At 41.9% G+C, this 20,600-nt stretch overlaps 1 protein-coding gene across 3 annotated transcripts in view; it reads left to right on the forward strand.

The window, feature by feature from the left end:
* Positions 1 to 20,600, forward strand: part of NR6A1 (nuclear receptor subfamily 6 group A member 1) — a 221,244-nt gene that overhangs the window by 191,759 nt on the left and 8,885 nt on the right. For 2 of the 3 annotated variants that reach the window (XM_036260978.1, XM_036260977.1), the window contains exons 4-7: positions 7,218 to 7,273; positions 12,501 to 12,655; positions 14,002 to 14,229; positions 15,959 to 16,213. In XM_036260978.1, the coding sequence (XP_036116871.1) occupies positions 7,218 to 7,273; positions 12,501 to 12,655; positions 14,002 to 14,229; positions 15,959 to 16,213 (694 nt within the window). The remainder of the gene's footprint in view (positions 1 to 7,217; positions 7,274 to 12,500; positions 12,656 to 14,001; positions 14,230 to 15,958; positions 16,214 to 20,600) is intronic. The other variant, XM_036260979.1, reaches the window with a different exon arrangement.

Genomic DNA, 20,600 nt, shown 5'->3' on the forward strand with positions numbered 1-20,600 from the left:
CACATACAAGAATCAATCAATGAATGCATAAATAAGTGGAACAACAAATCACTGGTTTTCTTTCTCTCTCTCTCTCCCCCTTTCACTTTCTCTAAAAATCAATCAATAATAATAATAAAAAGAGACGAAAGTGCTATATATTTAAGAAAAAGGAAATGAAGGAATGAGGGAAATCGAAAATTAGCATTAAAAGACCACAGTAAGCCCTGGCCAGTTTTGCTCAGCAGTTAGAGTGTCGACCTGCGGTCCAGAGAGACCCGGTTTTGGTTCCCGCTAAGGGCATGTATCTCAGTTGCAGTTTGTCCCCAGCCCTGGTTGGATCGTGCGGGTGGCAACCACTTGATGTGTCCCTTTCACGTCGATGTTTTTCTCTGTCTCTCCCCCTCCCACTCTATCTGACCAAAAAAAAAAGACCACAGTTTTAACAGCTGCCAACAAGATCCACTGATACATGCTGAAATAAAGAAAGCATAAGTTTAAAAGGAAATAATGTTTGCATAATCTCAAAATATTTAATAATTACAAAGAGAAAAATAGTAAGTTTTTATAGAGAATTTTTAGATACCACTTTAGCCAAGCAGTCAAGGTTAACATCACCAGTGTGTTTACACTGACATCATGTTCCCCCCTGAGATAGATAGATAGATAGATAGATAGATGCATGCGCGAGCACACTCATACATATACACACACATAAATAAACACACACATAAGGATAGATTCATTCCCAATCTAATCTTGAGAAAACAGAAAAGTTCAAATTCAGAGACATTCTTTAAAATAACTTACATTCTACAAAACGGTCTCCAAAAATGTCAAGGTCACAAAAGACAAGGAGAGACTAAGAACCTGTCACAGGCTGGAGGAGACTATGAAGACATGACAACTCCATGCAATGTGGCACACTGGGTTGAATTCTAGAACAGAAAAAAGACATCAGTGCAACTGGGGAAAACTGAATAAAGTCTATACTTAGTTAATAATATTATACCAAGTTCATTTCTTAATTTTGATGAATAATCTCTGGTTATATAAGATGTTAACACAAGGGGAAGCTGGGAGTAAAGTATATGGTAATTCTCTTTGTAAGTCTAAACTTACCTCAAAATTTTAAAAATAACTGTTGCCTGGCTGGTTTGGCTCAGCGGTTAAAGTGTCAGCCTGCAAACCAAAGGGTCACAGGTTTGATTCCCAGTCAAGGGCATGTACCTCAGTTGCAGGTTCGATCTGCCAGCCCAATTGGGGTTGTTTGGGAGGCAACCAATCAATGTGTCTCTCTCTCACATCGATTTTTCTGTCTCTCTCCTCTCTTCCTTGCACTCTATCTAGAAGATCAATGGAAAAATATCCTTAGGTGAGGATTAACAAAAAAAAAAAAGTTTAAAAAATTCCCTTACCTTTGTTGTCTCATAATTGTCTAGTTTAACTAGTTTAAACAAGGTTAAGGAAAGCTTCTTGGAGGAGGTTTGTGTTGGTAGAATACATTGTGAGGTAGTGATTCTGTGGCATTTCCCTATCACTTTACCAGATAAAAAGGGAGCACTGAGAAATCTCAAAGAACAGAATCGTGAAGGAATAGAAAGAATGTAAGTTCCTTACAAACTTAGAGCGCTTTTAAAAAATGGCTCCCCCTTCTCTTCTTAGAGATAGAGAGAGGAAGAGAGTTATTTGGGAGTAAGTTACAGACATCAAAAGGGGTTTGCTTTGAACATAACCATAGTACTATTATCAAAATCAGAAATTCAACATGACATAATTTTATTATCTAATTAGCAAACCTTATTAAAATTTGACCAATTATCCAATGTCATTTATAGCAATTTATGTTTTCCAATTTAGGAGCCAACACATTACATTTAGTTTTTATGTCTCTTTTTTTGGTCTTTAATAACATTGTTAATTTTGAAGAAAACAAGTGATTATTTTGTAGAATATCCCTCAACTGGGTTTGTCAGTCTCTTTATGATGAGATTCAAGTTATGCATTTCTGGCAAGAATTCCACAAAAGTAATGTTGTGTCCTTTCAGTGCATTATATCAAGAGCACATGGTATAAGCTTCTTCAATTATTTGTTGTGTTAACTTGAATCACTTGGGTAAGGTGGTGTTGCTGGGTTTTTCCGGTATAAAGTTTCTTTCTGAGTCGGGGCACAACTTGTACATAAAACACCATGGCATATTCAGGGACTAACAAACAGTTCTCTGTAGGTATAGTATAACATTTGTGGCAAGAGATGAGGATGGGGAACCCCAGAGGAACCAGATCACAGAGGGTCTTAAATGCAAAGCTAGAGAGCTTGGAATTAGCCTATAAACCAAAGGGAGTCAGCAGTAGTTTTCGAGCAGGGCTTTGATGTAGTTAGCTTTGTATCTCACTCATGTTTCTGGTTTCTGGATTTGGTTGGCTTTCCAAGCCTAAGTGAGGGAGGAATGGTAGGTATACATGTTCCAGAGCAGAAAAAGTATCTGTGCTTCTTCTGAGCAGATAGGAGAACCATAGCCTTTGCTACTCTCTTCAGTTTATTTATTTTTTTATCCTCACCTGAGGACATTTTTTCATTTTTTGTTCAGATAGAGTGGGGAGGGAGAGAGAGAGAGAGAAACATCGACATGAAAGGGACACATTGAGTGGTTGCCACCTGCACGACCCAACCAGGGCCGGGGACAAACTGCATCCGAGGTACATGTCCTTAGTGGGAACTGAACCCGGGTCTCTCTGGACCTCAGGCCGACGCTCCAACTGCTGAGCCAAACCGGCCAGGACAACTCTCTTCAGTTTAGACAAAAGGTGCAGCAGAACCATTCCTGTGATCTTATACCCAAAAGCCCTTTGTTTGTTTGTTTTTATTTTTTATTTTTGTTGTTGATCCTCACCTGAGGATATTTTTCCATTGATTTTTTTTTTTTTTAGACGGTGGAAGGGAGGGAGAGAGAGCGGGAGGGAGGGGGAGGGGGGAGAGAGAGAGAGAGAAACAAACATCGATGTAAGAGAGACACGTCCATTGGTTACCTCCACCAGGGCTGGGAATCAAACCTGCATCTCAGGTACGTGTCCTTGGCCAGAATCAAACCCGCAACTCATCGGTCTGAGGGCTGATGCTCTTAACCTCTGTGTTTGTTTCTTTTTAATCAGTTTACTACCAGAAAGACTCTCAGCCCTGCTGAAATACTTGCTCTTAGCCCAGTGTAGCATTATGGAACAAGCACAGCTTTAGAATCAGAAGACCCAAATTGAAATCTCAGCTCTGTCAGCTGTTGCCTGAGTAAGCCTGAACAAGTCCCTTTACCTCTCAGAGCTTCAGAATAATAATGTACACCTTCCAGCATTGTTTTCAGGATCAAATGTGGTAACTTGTGAGTGCATTTTAGGTGTTAAGTATGATCCACGTTTTTGTTTTAACAGAGGCACTGTGACACACTGTAGTTTCCTCTACTTCAGGCATTTCCACGCCATCTTGACAGATTTTACCATCTCTGATGAAACCAGGATTACTTACTTTATATTTTCTTGAAATTAGCTTTTTTAAAGAAACCAAAATTAACTTTTGAAGGGAATTTTTTATCACCTTGTGAATAGAAAAATCAGTGTGTGTGTGTGTATGTATATATTTTTTTAATTCTCACCTGAAGACATACTTAGAGAGAGAGAGAGAGAAACATCAGTTAATTGCCTTCTTTAAGTGTCCTGACTGGGGGGATCGAACTCCAACCCAGGTGTGTACCCTGGCTGGAAATTGAACTGGCAGCCTTTTGGTGCCCAGGACAACGCTTAACCGAGTCACTCCAGCGGGGTGAAAATCAGTATTTTTTAATGCATGTTGAGATAAATGTATAATTAAGGGTTTACGCACTACCTAAAATTATGTCTCTCCAGTGGGATGCACACACTATAGGAAATACTAGTAGTGGAAAGAAATCTGGAATCCAACCTTGATCCTGCTGTTTAGTTTCTGCTACCTTAAGCAAAATACTTCATTTCTCTGAGCCTTAGATTCATCTGTTCATTGGGAGTGATACTGATACTTTCCTTGTGGATTTATGGATGGGGTTGAGGGACAACATGAACTTTTAAATATCAGAACAAGAAATTGCCTAGAGCCCTGGCTGGTTTGGCTCAGCGGTTAGAGCATCGACCTGCGGTCCAGGGAGACCTGGGTTCGGTTCCCGCTAAGGGCACGTACCACAGTTGCAGTTTGTCCCCGGCCCTGGTTGGGTCGTGGGGGTGGCGACCACTCGATATGTCCCTTTCACGTTGATGTTTCTCTCTCTCTCTCTCCCACTCTATCTGAACAAAATATCGAAAATGTCCTCGGGTGAGGATTAAAAAAATAAAAAGAAATTGCCTAGATGCAAATCTTTAAGGTTTGTGGCCCTTTAAACTAAGAAGAAAGCATGTTGACAAGACCGTGAGAGACTACAAGAGAATTAGATTTAGTGTTCTATCTGCCAGTGATCTTTGTTCTGTATCTGTGAGCTGAAACAAAGACATGTGAGATGTCAGTATTGGAAATAGAAGTGCCTGAAAACTGTCATTGACCCTGGAACAGCAGAGAAGGAATTTTAAGGATTTTTAGAACTTGAAATTGGAGTTGAAAGAGAACTGTCAGACAGTCAGGCATGCTTCACAGGCTGTGTCCAAATGCACAGCAGTAAAGTAGACTATGCTGCCTCCATTTCACAGATGAAGGTACTAAGGTGCCTCTAAAGTTGAGAGTGGTTTTTTTTTAACTCCTGAGTTTGGAGAAAGAGGCTGGGGAGAGGGAAGGATTAGTTACTGAGTACCTACTTTATAAGCCAGGGTCTATGCTTGGTGCTTTAGCTGTATGTTTTATATATAATCCTTACACTACCCCCGTAAGACAGGTTCCAGTAGCCCCTCTTTATTCTTCAGTAAATTTTGTTTATTCTGAAGTTTTATATATTCAGAGATGTGAAGAAACTTGACTGTAATTACACAGATGAAGCAGAAAACAGGATTAGACCCAAACTTGTCTAATTCTGAAGTGTATAATCTAAGGAGACCAAGAATAATGCCAGCTGCCATGACCGGTTTGGCTCAGCAATTGGAGCATCGGTCTGCAGACCAGAAAGTCCCGGGTTTGGTTCCCGCTAGGGGCACATACCAAAAAAAAAAAGAATAATGCCTGCTTTAAGGAAAATGAACTCCTGTCCATTTTTCAGTTACTACAGGAACTGAGTGTTATACTTGGAGTCCTTACCTTTTGAGGCAACTAACCCTGATCCAAGGACTTTCTGTATTCTTCATGGTAATTTTCTTTCAAGTAGCTATATTATAGCAAAGCTTGCTCTCATGTGATGCCATTAATTTATCCTCTTACTCCTTCCAAACCACCCTCCACAGATATTTCAAAAATGCCAGCTTGACCTCATTCCTCTCCTGCAGTCTATCATTATCCTCAGGTTCCTTTGCTAAAGTGCATATTCTCTGCCTGGCATTCAAGGCTCTCTGTGATCTAGCCTCATTTGGCCTCTCCAGCTTCATCTTTTGTTGTTGTTGTTGTTAATCTTGCACGACCTTGACCAGGGCCGGGGATCAAACCTACAACTCAGGTACGTGCCCTTGACTGGAATTGAACCTGCGACCCTTTGGTCTGGTGGCTGTCACTCTAATCACAGAGCCAAACCAGCCAGGGCTCTAGCCTAATCTTTTACTACTGTATGCACACACACATGCTTCAGCCAGACTGAACCACTTGGAAATTCCCAGAAAGAGCACTCCATGCTTATTTTCAACTTGCAGCTTTTCTGTGCGTTGTTCACTCAGTCTGGAGACCCTTTTCCTGCCTGCATAAACCCTGCTCATCCGTAAAATTCAACTCAGACGTTGTCTTTTCTAGGAAGCTTTACCAGACACCAGAGCCTTTCTATAATCGCAAATCAGGGGTTTTTTCTCTGTGCCCCAATACTAAGTGCTCCATAAACAATGAAGGTAATAGTATTAGTAGTTGTAATTCTTTTTTTTTTTAATCCTCACCCGAGGATATTTTTTCATTTATCTTTAGATAGAGAGGGAGGGAGAGAGAGAAAGAGAGAGAAACGTCAAGGTGAGAGAGACATATCTATTGGTTGCCTCCTGCACGACCCCAACCCGGGCTGGGACCAAACTGCAACCGAGGTGTGTGCCCTTGACCAGAATTGAGCCCACGACTCCTTGGTCCACAGGCCGACACTCTGTTCGCTGAGCCAAACCAGCCAGGGCAATAGTTGTAACTTTTTTTTTTTTTTATGGACTTTAAAAAGAGAGGAAGAGAGAGGGTGAGAGAGATATAAAATATAAACATCAGTTGACTGCCTCCTGCATGCTCCACACTGGGGATCGGGCCCACAACCTGGGCATGTGCTCTGACCAGGAATTGAACCAGTGACCTCTTGGTGCATGGGGTCGGCACTCAACCACTGAGCCACACCGGCCAGGCAGTAGTTGTAATTCTTAATGAGGTTGGTACTATTTGAAGGATGCTTGTTACAGTTACAAAATGCTAAGTAGCTTCTTACTTTTGTTGAATCACCTGAGTGGAAAATCAATGGCAAGGGAACTATGCCTTTGTAGGGAGGAAGGAGAGAAGTCAATACTCTGATTAATTTTTTAAAAGCAAAACAGAAAAAACCTTTTTTCTCATTCAACAAATTAGACTCAAACTTAGACTAGAAATAAAAATATTTAAAGCCCAGCCAGTGTGGTTCAGTGGTTGAGCGTCAACCCATGCACCCAAGAGTTCTCTGGTTCAATTCCTGGTCAGGGCACACGCCCAGGTTGTGGGCCAAATCCCCATTGTGGGACATGCAGGAGGCAGCCAATCAGTGTTCTATCTATCTCTCCCTCTCCCTTCCTCTCTCTCTAAAATCAATAAAGAAAAAATAGTTTAAAAAAAAAAAAAGAATATTCGTCTCCTTGAATTTACTAAACTCCTCAGATGCATCATCCTGATGGGATATTTGTAGCTATGGGGCTATTAATAATGCACTCACTTTGGTTGAGCATATTGAATGTATACAGTGTGGATCCAGTACCTTGGGGGCCCCAAAGTATCTGCTGCCTATGAGGTAACCTGGAATGAGTATTTGCTTTGAGGCCAGAAAGACCTGCGTTGTAAGCTTATCTTCACCTGGTACTACCTTGTGTTTTGGCCAAAGTTCTCTTTTTGTACCTAGACTTCTGTGGACATGGTTCTGACTTTTGCTTATGTTCCCTTCCAGCAATCAGAGAAGATGGCATGCCTGGAGGCCGGAATAAGAGCATTGGGCCAGTCCAGGTGAGTTCTAGGCCTCACTCTTTGTGATCCATCCTGGAAACCCAGGGTTCCAGATGCTCCTGTAGCTGCTCACTTTGATCCTCTCATCTGCTACTGGGATTTCTGGGTCATATGGTAGTGCTATTTTTAATTTTTTTGAGAAACCTCTGCACCATTTTCCATAGTGGCCACACCATTTTTTATTCCCACCCTGCAATGCACATAGATTCCAATTTTCCACATTTTCTCCAGCATTTATTCTTTAGGTTTTTTCTTTTTTTCTTGTTTCTTTCTGATAATGGCTATCTTAATAGGTATGGAGTGATATCTCATTGTATTTTTGTTGTTTTTAATCCTCACCCGAGGATATTTTTCCATTGATTTTTAGATAGAGAGAAAGGGAGAGAGAGAAACATCTATGTGAGGGAGACACATTGATTGGTTGCAGGGACCAGGGATCAAACCTGCAACCCAGGTACATGCCTTTGACTGAGGATTGAACCCACAGCCCATTGGTTTGGGGGCTGATGCTCTACCCACTGAACCAAACCGGCCAGGGTTCCTTTGACCATTTTAAAATTAGGTTGATTTTGCCCTGGCCAGTTTGGCTCAGCAGTTAGAGCATCGGCCTGCAGTTCAGAGACACCTGGGTTCAGTTCCCGCTAAGGGCACGTATCTCAGTTGCAGTTTGTCCCTGGCCCTGGTTGGGTTGTGCGGGTGGCAGCCACTCGATGTGTACCTTTCACGTCGATATTTCTCTCTCTCTCTCTCTCTCTCTCTCTCTCCTTCCCACTCTATCTGAACAAAAAATGAAAAAATGTCCTCGGGTGAGGATAAAAAAATAAAAATTAAAAAATAATAAAATCAAGTTGATTTTTTTTCTTTTTTCTGCTGTTGAGTTGTAGGAATTCCCTATGTATTTTGGATATTAACCCTTTATCAGATATATGGTTTGCAAATATTTTCTGTCATTCTGTCGGTAGACTGTTCACTTTATTGATTGCTTCCTTTGCTTTGCTGAAGTATATTAGTTTGATGTAATCCCATTTGCCTATTTTTTATTTATTTTTTGCTTGTGCTTTTAGTGTCATATTGAACAAATCACAAGCCCTGGCAGGGTAGTTCAGTTGGTTAGAGTGTCAAACCCATATGTCAAAGTTGTGGTTTGATCCCCGATCAGGGCACCTACAGGAATCACCCAGTGAATTAATAAATGGAACAACAAATCGATTTTTCTCTCTGTCTCTCTCCCTCTCCCCACCTTCTTTCTCTAAAATTAAAAAAAAAAAAAAAAAAAATTATCACCACGGCCAATGTCAAGAAACTTTTCCTTGTGTGTTTTAGAAGTTTTATATTTTTAGGTCTTACATTTAAGTATTTAGTCCATGCTGAGTTGTTTTTTGTGTAGGATGAGATTCTAATTTCATTCTTTTGCTTATGGATATACAGTTTACCTAACACCACTTTTTGAAGAGACTGTCCTTTCCCCATTGTGTAGTCTTGGCATCTTTGCAGAGATCTTTTGACTATGTATGCATGGATTTATTTGGGGGCTCTCTGCTCTGTTCCCTTAATCTATATATCTGTCTTTAAGCCAGTATCATACTGTTTTAACTACTATAGCTTTGCAATATGTTTTGAAATAGAGAACTGTAAGACCTCTAGCTACGTTGTTTTTTCTCAGGATTGTTTTGGCTGTTTGGTATTCTTTCTGCTTCCATAAGAATTTTAAGATTATTTTTTCTCTTTCTGCAAAAAATACCATTGGGATTTTTTTTTTATCCTCGCCTGAGGACATTTTTCTATTTTTGTTGTTCAGATAGAGAGGAAGGGGGAGAGAGAGAGAGAGAGAAACATCGACGTGAAAGGGACACATCGAGTGGCTGCCACCCGCACAACCCAACCAGGGCCGGGGACAAACTGCAACCAAGGTATATACCCTTAACGGGAACTGAACCTGGGTCTCTCAGGACCACAGGCCAATGCTCTAACCACTGAGCCAAACCAGCCAGGGCACCATTGGGATTTTGAAAGGAATTACATGGAATCTATAGAGCACTTTGGGTAGCATGGGCATTTTAACAATAGAAAGCCTTTCAACCTATGAACACAGTATGTTGTTTTATTATTATTATTATTTATTTTTTTTATCTTTATCCAAGGATATTTTTGTGTTTATCTTCAGATAGAGTGGAGGGAGAGGGAGAGAAGGGGAGGGGGAAAAAAAGAAACGTCGACATGAGAGGGACACATTGACTGGTTGCCTCCTGCACAACCAGACCAGGGCCGCCAGGGACAAACCGCGACTAAGGTACGTGCTCTTAGCCAGAATCCAACCCACGACTCATTGGCCCGCAGGCCGACACTCTACTGCTGAGCCAAACTGGCCAGGGCTGGATGTCTTTTAATTTATGTTTTTACTTTCTTTCACCTCCTTAGTTAAAGTTATTCCTGAGTATTTTATTCTTTGATAATATTGTAAATGAGATTGTTTTCTTAATTTCCTTTTGGAAAATTTATTATTAGTGTAAAAATGATTTTTTTTTTTAAATCCTCACCTAAGGATATATTTTTTCTATTTATCTTCAGATAGAGTGGGAGGGAGGGAGGGGGAGAGAGAGAGAGAAACATCGATGAGAGAGAGAAACATCGATAAGAGAGAGACACATCGACTGGCTGCCTCCCACACAACCCCGACCAGTGCTGGAGACCAAACCACAACTAAGGTACGTGCCCCTGACTGGAACCAAACCTGTTTCTCTTTGGTCCCTGGGCTGATGCTCTTAACTGCTGAACCAAACCGGCCAGGGCAAAACTGATTTTTGTATGTTGATTTTGTATCCTGCAACTTTGCTGAATTCTTTTATTAGTTCTAACAATTTTTTGGTGTAATCTTTAGGGTTTTCTACCTATAAGATAATGTCATTTATGAACAGAGATAATTTTACTTCTTCCTTTCTGATTTTTAGATGCCTTTTATTTCTTTTTCTTGTCTAGTTGCCCTGATAGGACTTCCAGTACTATGTTGAATAGAAATGTTAAGAGTGCCTTGATCCTGATCTTCATGGAAAGCTTTGTTTTTCACCATTGAGCATGATGTTAACTGGCTCTCCTTACATCTCCAGACTATTTAGAATTGAGGCAGCTGATGTTTAGAGAAACCTATTTTATCTGTCATTGTATTTGACTCTTTGATACTGGGCATATAATTTTTCTTTTAGTCTTTTACTGTTCCTATGGTGTGTTAGAAAGAGAGATCTGTGATTTCCAAGTTCTTAACTGTGTTTAAGCATAATTAAAAATAAGGGATAGAATTTCCATTTATTGAGCACCTGTTGTGCCACCTGCATTTTATAACTTTATCTTAGATTAACCTCTCAAGTCTATCTGACTCAAACCTGCATATTTCTTTGCTCCCTAAACTATGAGGGAGATGGTATTATTGCCATTATCTCCTACAAATGAGGGAGCTAAGGCTTAGAGAACTTGAGTGGCTTGCTCAACAGTAAGTGCTCAGCTAGGAAAATGCAGATAAGATTTGAACCCAGCGTCAAGCACTCCCAACATGTTCCATCCTCTGTTCAATGCATCAGTGATTTCCCAGAGTTCCATGGGAGAGACTGGTGCAGGCTGACTTTGGCTCTCAGCTGGAATAAGTTGACATTCCGAGGACCAGCCCTTTTCACCCAGCTGAAGTTCTTCCATGCTCACCAAGCTCTGGTGCTCTCACCACCATCACTGAGGCTGCTTCAGTCAGGGCCTCAGTAGATACAGTATCTTGTAGTTCGATGGCGCCATTTGTCTTCACATGTCTGAAAAACATGTGATTTCAGCGTCCTAGGGACCCCTAAGAGAAAAAGTGTTGTTGTTTGCTACATGTGGCTGAATAAAGAAAGACAGTCTCTCAATTCAGTATGCAATCCAAGCTATTTAAGATCAATCGTTCAATTTGTACACCAGTTAAATGTTTCTTGTTTTCCCTCCAATTCCTGTGTGCTCTCTGGCTTTCACCTCTAAATGCCACCCGTGTTTATGATCGAAACAGCTCAAGGTTTCCTCACAGGCTCCTGGAGCAAAGAATTATGCAAGTTTGAGTTAAACAGACTTGGCAGATAATGTACTCATTCTTTTCAAAGGAACAAGTAATAAAAATTCATCTGGACTTTTCTCCTTAGCACTCACTCTCATTCTACGTGCTGAGTTTAGCCAATTAGGATTAGACACTTCTATAAAGTGTCTATTTACTCCCTATATGATGTAGCAAAGCAGCCAGAACACTGGACTGAATACTTGGATACTTTGGCCTCTTCCTCAAACTCCTGCCCAAACATGGGTATGCAGTGTGATCTTGGGCAAGTCGGTTCATTTGTCTGAACTTTCTTACTAAGAAAATCCATGTGAAGTTTTTTGGTCAATACTTAATAAGTGAGCACTTGTTTATTTATCCAACATGCATTTATTCAGCACTTATTTTTTTAAATCCTGTCATAGCCTTAGGTATTGTAGAGGCTATTTTAATGACTCATTACCATAAGTGCTATAAAAATAACACTAACAAAGATATCAGTGTAAGCCTTCCATAATTATTGCTGTGGGCCTTTTTCTAAAAATGTGATAATGTATTAACTAATTTAATCCTAACATCAATCCTATTATATAGATACTATTATTCTATCCACCATATACATGAAGGATTTTAAGTTTTAATAGTTAAGTGACTTGCCCAAGATCATACAACTAGGTGGCAGATCCTTGATTAGAACAATGGTGGTCTGACTCATTTTGCTGCTCGACCCTTCTCTCAGAATGCATGAAATTATGAATGGATAGAAGAAGGACCTAAAATTGTGTCTAGGTAGTGATAGGAGGGTTAATAAAGAAAGGGACATTTGAATTTAGTCTTAAAGGTCAAATAATAATTTATTATTGAAGAGAGGTGTTTCAGGGGTAGGAAAGGATGGACTCAAGGACAAAGGAGCTATGAAGAACCTAGAGGCTTTATGGTGTGAGAGGGGTAAATGGACAAGAATAAGGCTATGGTGAACTGTGGTGCTGGGATGCAAGCAACCAAGCTGTCCTAAATTAGTGGTGATAGAGCTGGAGTATGGAGGTAGAGAAGAGGGTATCTGAGTTTCTCATTAGAGGGTTTGGGAATCCCCATAAAGTTTAAATAAGTTCTCAGTCCTAAAGAAGGAACAGATAGGTATCCTGAGCACCCAATCTAACATGTATCAATTCCTTGTCAAAGATATCAGAGGAAGAGATTGAAAGGATCATGTCTGGGCAGGAATTTGAGGAAGAGGCCAATCACTGGAGCAACCATGGTGACAGCGACCACAGTTCCCCTGGGAACAGGGCTTCAGAAAGCAACCAGCCCTCACCAGGCTCTACTCTGTCCTCCAGGTGAGCTTCAAGGCAAACCCAGCATCATCTAGGGATCACCCGGGAAGTGGACACAAGGAACTAACTTTCTGTGCTGAATATTCCTGCCAGTCTGTCTCAGCCACTTGCTCCCTCAGTCTTTTGGAGTAGGGTCCAGCATAATGCAAAGCAGCATTTCACAACCCATTTTTGCTAAAGACCTTGAAAATGTCAGCTCTCTTCTGCAAATTGATAAAGTGCTATAGCTGCTATTTGTACCCATACATTATTCACCTAACATATAACATTTTAAATGTAGCTGTTTTCTCTCATTTACTTTACCACTGAAATCAAACAGGCCACACTGACAATGTTAAATTATGTTATAATTTCTCTGCCTTAGCAAGAGTGAAGATTTTCACTTTATAAATTTTAAGAAACAGAAAAAACTTTTTAACCTAGTCAACTTTGCTGCTATCACAGAATACCAATTTGGAGACTCTTGGTTCAAGAATGGTACCTTAAGTTCATTGTTAAGTGTGAAATATATCAGCTACCAGGGAAGGCTTTTTCCCCAGAAATCTTTCTTACAGAAAAGGGATCAACAAATTGTCTATAAAGGCCTGATAGTAAGTATTTTAGGCTTTGCAGGTTTACGGTCTGGGGCTCAACTACTCAGCTGTGCCATCATAGTACAAAAACAACCAGAGACAGTATGTCAGTGAATGAGTGGCTGTGTTCCAGTAAGACTTAATCTACCAAAACAGACTGTGGGCCATAGTTTGCTGATTCCTGTTTCAGGAGGTGCAGTGAAATAAAACTAGGTTTTTGTTTTAATTGGTTAAGCATGGCTAGATTTCTCCAAAAACAGGAAAGGAAAATAAGAATCTGCCTTTTTCTTCATATTTCATTATAACCTTTATTCATTCCATTGTTCCTTAGTTTATTCCTTCCTTTGGATGTTTAGGGAGTTGTTGCCACATGCCAGATTTGTTTAAGTGCTAGATTTGTTTTGTGGCCTGGTGAGGCACTTGGCCTGACAATGCTTTAGTTTTCTTAGCAGCAAAAAACAAAACACCCACCTTTGTCATAGTCTAAGAGTATCCATTAAAAAGTCTCTAAATGTTAAATCTGTGAAGACTTTATTTAGCCAATATTTATTCAGTATCTCCTCTACCAGGTCCTGAGTGTGGTAAGCTCTACATACACACACTTACAGAGTCCCTATCTAGTAGAAGAGAGGTGTATGAAACCATTAATTATGTCCCTGGCTTGATGAAGACATACTGCATGGCCAAAGAACACCTGAGCCACCTTTTGGCTCATTTCTTTGAGTAGCAAGCAGTAGGCCTGCCAGATTCTACCTGACATGAGACTTTTCTCTCCAGTAGGTCTGTGGAACTAAATGGATTTATGGCATTCAGGGAGCAGTACATGGGGATGTCTGTGCCTCCACACTATCAATACATACCGCACCTTTTTAGCTATTCTACCCACTCGCCACTTCTGCCCCCACAAGCTCGCAGCCTGGATCCCCAGTCATACAGTCTGATTCACCAACTGGTATCAGCTGAAGACCTGGAGCCATTGGGCACGCCCATGTTGATCGAAGATGGGTGAGTGAGCCATGCCGTTTAGCCCTTGCAACTTCAAAATGCTTCCTACCCCATACCCACCTTCATCCTTGGCTGCTTTATCCCAGGCTTCAGAATATGTCAGGAATGGTAAGTGATGGCTCAGCATCAGAAGGCAAATCTGTGCTTATCTTTGATGTTAGTACTCCCTCGTTTTTCTCTTGAGCATCTTATAGAGTTGGGACTTTTTATCAATCCCTGTGGAATTAGGCTTTTGTTTCTGCTTGGGTGTAGGTAAGCCAGGCCCCGGGATGGGTCTGAACACTTCTGAGCCAGAGATGAGCTGTAATTCTTGGATAATCATACATCAAGTGTAGGCTCCTAAGCCAGACACTGAAGGCACTAACTAATTTTAACCTGTCTGCATCCCTAGCCAACACACCCATGGGTAGCCTGATGCCGTGTGTGCAGGCCTGAGTCAGCTACCTGAGTAGATAATAGTTTAACCTTTAGGCCCATCCATTGCTGCACCCATTACTCCTTTGGCCTGCAGTATATGCCCTTTGAGTACAGTGGTACCTCGGTTCTCGAACATAATTCGTTCCAGGAGGACGGTCGAGAACCAAATTGTTCGAGAACCGAAGCAATGAAACCCAATAGGAAATAATGGAAACTGGATTAATTCATTCCAAGCCCCAGAAAATGCCTATTTACTGGCCTAATTTGTATATAATATGTAGAAAAACATAAGTCTCAACAAGAAATAAAAGTGTACAGTATGTCTAAGGGTTAAATTCAGTGTAAAGCGTGACTCTCTCCACAAAGCGTGACTCTCTCTCTGCACTCACACTGATGACGCAAGCAAGGCGCGCTGGGCCGAATGAACGCCATTCGGCTCAACTCGGCTCATCTCGGAAGTTCGAGTTCCAAATATTTGTTTGGATTCCAAGACAAAAGTTTCTCGAATCTCCTGGTCGAATACCGATTTGGTCGAAATCCGAGGCGTTCGAGAACCGAGGTATCACTGTATTTCCAAGCTTAGACCCCATCCAGAAGGTATCCTGAGATTTCTTAAGCTGGTCCAATTTCAAAGGAGAAATTAAAATATCTACCTACAAGAAGGCACATAAAAACTTTATAGATCCGGACATAGGGGTGCGGGGAAGAGTCATGCCAAGGGGCCTTAAGAGAAAGAACACTGGGACCCCTGTGTCATCCAGCCCAGAGCTGAGAAATGCCCTGCTGTTTTTATCCTGCAGTAGTTTAGAAGGGCTGAACAACTCTAACTCTGGTTTCTGAACTCTCACCACCAGGGGGTGTAGTGAGAGCAGGAAAAGCTTCTGAACTTGTTCTGTTCTTTCTCAGCCATTTGGCCCTAGGCTTGTTTTTCTGCCAGCCACTGTATTTGGTGGGCACCAGATTTCCCCTGGTGGAACCCTCATTGCCAAAACAAGTACAGGAGTGGCTGGGAATTTTCTCTAGTGGACACCAATATTAAAAGTCATGCTCCCTGATAACTGCACAAAATTTCTAAGATTCCTTTCCCCTGAGCAACCTTTCCTCACAAACCTACTTCTCTGGTCCTGAGATTACTACGGGCCCCACTCCTGCCCCTTTATCTGATTGAGTTTAATATAATTGGAGATCCACAGTGACAGGCAAGGAGCCCACTGCCAGAGACCCTTTGTGGCCTTGGGAATTTCCTCTTCCTGTGCTCTTCATCCTCACCCTCTGGCCACTGGAAGTGACTTTCCCCTATCTCTACCCCCAGATATGCTGTGACCCAGGCAGAGCTGTTTGCCCTGCTTTGCCGCCTGGCTGATGAGCTGCTCTTTAGGCAGATTGCCTGGATCAAGAAACTGCCTTTCTTCTGCGAGCTCTCAATCAAGGATTACACCTGCCTCCTGAGCTCTACGTGGCAGGAATTAATTCTGCTATCCTCCCTCACCGTTTACAGCAAGCAGATCTTTGGGGAGCTGGCTGATGTCACTGCCAAGTACTCACCCTCTGATGAAGAGCTACACAGGTGAGGGCTGCTGGCTGGGGGGAGTTCCCAGGCAACCAAACCGTTGTCATCCCTACAAGGCAGCAGGCTTGCCTGGCACTCTAAAGGATGGGCATCAAAGCCCTGTTCTGCCACTGACTAGCTTTGTGACCTTGGTCAAGTCTCTGATCCTCAGGTTCTGAATTTATAAAATGGGATGATAACATCTTCCCAATGCAAAAACAAATGAGATAATAACAACTTCCCCAACAAGGTACTTCTGAGGAATAAACGATATTGTGCAGCAGAGCTTAGCAGAATGCTAAGCTGTTATTTTTTTTTTTTTACTACATTTTGATTACTGAAGTAAGATAATATATCTAGGAAGAACAAAAATCTAAACTTTGCTTATAAAGTGAGAGGCTCCAAGATGTTGTTTCACAGTCTGAGAGCAAGACCTAGGATTCACTGTGGTATACTTACTGTGTGTCAGGCACTGGCTTGGTATTTTATGTGATTGTCTTATTGTTTATCATAGCCTCCATCATCATAGGTATGATTGTGCCTGTTTTATAGATGAGAAAACTAAAGTTCAGAGAGACCTGCCCTTGAGGGTTTTAGGGTTGAATCTGGAGCTTGGATTTGAAGCTGTGCCTGCCCAGCTGCAAAGCTTAGGCTCTTTTACTGCATCTGAGATGCAGTGAAATGATAAGGGCATGGGATGAGGAAACTATTGTTCTCCTCAGTGTTTTCTAGCATAAAGTCTCATCTCAGTTGGCCAGGATCCTTCTAATGCCCCTGTGGAGAGCAGGTCTTTTACTCACTCACTTTGGAGACCTGGATCCCATGGTGACTCCCAAAATCAGGACACGTGATCTGTTGATACAGCTTTTCTGGCTTATTAATTAATCCATATGAAAAATACAGTTTAAATCAACATTTAAATAGACATGTTAATAATTCACCTTTATTGGACAGTTCAAATTAATGGAAGTCATAGTATTCCAGAGCACTAAGAAAGAGGGAAGAAAAGATGTTCCCATCAATGAAAGCTGGAGGGGTAGGGTCCCAGCCCCCACACTTTTCTACATAGGACTGAGGTGCATCTTCTTCTGGCACCCAGTCACATGGCAAAAAGACAATACTAGATGTAGGCTGGAAGCAAAGCTCCAAGCCCCTCAAGAGCCCTGTGCACAGCTGAGGGAGGAAGGTGTCTTGGTGTTGACTGTCTTCCTTGGTTTTCTAACATTTCCTTTTTAGTGATGCCTACTGGCTTCAGGGTGATCTATAAATGACATAGTTTTTAACCCAGCTGACACTATGTCCTATAAACAGATATATCTGATTTTACAAATGACCTAACCTCTTGTCTTGAGCCTCTAATTCATTGTTTCCATCAAATTCCTGTCTCCTGCTCTATAACTCAGAGCTGATTGTTTGGATAACAGTTAGCCTGCTCTAATATTGTCAGGGTTTGCAGAGCTGGCCCAGCGAGCCTGGCTTCCCTGTTTGTCTGGAATCCACCAGTGCATCCTGGGACTGCATAGAAAGTCAGCCTGTGGTTTCCACTTCCTCTAGAGTGATGGATTTCCCTAAGCTTTCTGCAAGTAGGCAGAGATCACTGGTCATGCAGGGCTCTCTGTGGCTTTGAGCTTCATAAGGCACCTCATTCTACTGTATCCAATTCCTTGTACCCCAAGAGCAAGGCAGGGGCCAGTAACAGCTGAGTTAGTGAGGAAATTTTTATTTCCTAGGAAGACTCCTTATCAAGGAGAATCTAGAGCTATGTTGTTCAATAGTAGTAGCTTCTAGTCTCAGGTGGCTTTTTAAATTTAAGTTAGTTAAAATAAAAAATTCAATTTTTCATGTGCACTAGCCACATTTCAAGTTCTTAGTAGCCACGTGTTGCTAGTGACTACTATATTGGACAGTGCAGAGGTAGAATATTTCCATCATCATGGAAAGTTCTCTTAAACAGTGCTAACACATGTTGCTGCTGATCTGGCAAGTAGGTTCAATGATAAGAAATAGATTTGTTATTAGGATTCCTACTCAGTTATGGAAGCCTTCAATGGAAATATGCCTGTTAAACTTCAACATATTAGTTCTGATCCCACGCCCATTTACCGAGCACCTATTGTGTGTTGTGGGGAGAAGTGTAAGGATTACAGGTGATGCAGACATGGTTTCTGACTCTGATATGAGAGCCCCTATTCTTGGTTTAGGGGGTTGGGAGGCATATGGAAGCAGATACTGCCTGCAATCTAGGGTGATGTTGGTGGAGATTGAGGGGCAATGAAAGGACTGTGCAAGCATAGACTAGGAGTGAGCTCCTCTACTTGCTTCATCAAGGAATGCTCGCCCAAACAGAAGACATTTGAGCTGCATCTTGAAGTGTGATTTTTCTTGGTAGATTATAGAGAACAGGAGGAAGGCAGGAGAGTAACAGAAAGTCCTAGAAGTTGAGATCCTGGATGGTTGCTTTGTACAGGGGACCAAAAGCAGTCCTATGGATTAGGGTATGGAGAGACTGTATCTGAGATACAGAGAAATGAGGGAAGAAAGGACTGGAAGGAAAGGTACAGAAAAGATAGGTCATGAAGGTGCTTAAATGCCAATCTGAAGAATTTGGGTTTTATTGTGTAAATAGTATTAAGTCATAGGACACTTCTGTTCTTGGTTGGTTTTGGTTTTTGTTAATCCTCACCTGAGGGTATTTTTCCATTAATTTTTAGAAAGAGTGGAAAGGAGAGAGGGAGGGAGAAAGAGAGAGAGAGACAGACAGACATTGATGTGAAAGAGACGCATCAATTGGTTGCCTCCCACACAACCCTGACGGGGGCTGGGATCGAACCTGCAACTCAGGTACATGACCTTGACTGGAATCGAACCCATGACCCTTTGGTCCACAGGCCAATGCTCTCACCACTGAACAAAACCAGCCAGAGTAAGTCATAGGACACTTTTTTTTTTATCCTCACCCGAGGACATTTTTCCATTTTTTGTTCAGATAGAGTGGAAGGGAGGGAGAGGGAGAGAGAGAGAGAAACATCAATGTGAAAGGGACACATCGAGTGGCTGCCACCTGCACGACCAACCAGGGCTGGTGACAGACTGCAACCGAGGTACATGCCCTTAGCGGAAACTGAACCCAGGTCTCTCCGGATCACAGGCTGACACTCTAACCACTGAGCCAAACTGGCCAGGGCTATAGGACACTTTTAAGTGGAGTAATTACATGGTCAGGTTGCATTTTTGGACGATCCCCATGGCTGTAAAGCTCAGAATGGATTGGTATGGACAAGGCTAGAGGGCGGTGGCTGGGTAGGAAGCTGTTCTTTAGCCTGGGTGAACGAAAATAGGCATGGACAGAGCAGCAGTGACTATTGGAATAGAGGGGCAGCACAGAGTTAGGAGATGGCAGTGAGGTAAAGTCAGTGGGACTTTGAGTGGAAAAGTTGGGGATGCTGCCAGTGGGTGGGCACCAATGTCTTAGCCAAGATAATGGAGCCTGAGAAGAGCAGGCTGAGGGGTGAGCCACTTTGAATTTGAGTTGGGGTCTCTTGGATCTGAGATGCATGTGGAACTGCCCAAGAGGAAATGAAACTATAAGAACCTCTGGAATCAAGTTCATCACTGTAAAGCAGTCCCCTCTTTGCTAGAAACCCAGGGCCTGGAGTCTGTAATTAGCCATAGCTCTTTCCTACCTTGCCGGCTTCTGCGTTATCCCACTCCCCCAAAATGCCTTTACTTTTTCACAACTCTTGAGTGCAAGTGGGTTTCTGCTGTCATGAATAGGCTTTCCCAGATGATACATGACCACCTCCTTTTCTCTTCTCAAATATTGAATCAAATTTATGGTGCCCATTTTCCTTAATCAGGCTGTTATCAGACAGTGAGCTGGGTGAATTTGATTTAAAGCAGATTGTAGCACCAGCCAGTGACTGCTCCTGGCCCTAATCAAGACTCCTTCCCTCTCAGGAGAAGGTGCCTTGCACCAGATGGGCTGTAATGGGCACTTGTACCTCATGAGCACCAGCTGCATTTCTGCCAGATCTCTGGAAATTTCCCTCCCAGATTCCCTGCTCAGACCCTAGCTGTAAGGTTCAGGAAACACAGTCTTTTCTTTTTGCTCTGATAATGGGAGTGATGATGCTGATGCTATTAATAATAATAGTTAAAAATTATAGACTGTTGATTATGCCAAATTCCATCCTAAGGGCTTTACAGACATTATTTTAGTCCTCACCACCACCCTTAGAGACTGTACCAATATTACCCTTGTTCTTCAGATGAGGAGCATGAGGTTCAGAAAGGCAAAAACTCAAGGTTATAAAGCTAAAACGATATGGAGTTGAGAGTATTGCCTAAATCTGTTGTGATCCAAAGCCCGGGCTGTTTACTATTGCACTCTCCGAAATTCTTTAGC

This window comes from Molossus molossus, unplaced genomic scaffold (genome assembly GCF_014108415.1).
Source record: "Molossus molossus isolate mMolMol1 unplaced genomic scaffold, mMolMol1.p scaffold_m16_p_14, whole genome shotgun sequence".
NCBI lineage: Eukaryota > Metazoa > Chordata > Mammalia > Chiroptera > Molossidae > Molossus > Molossus molossus.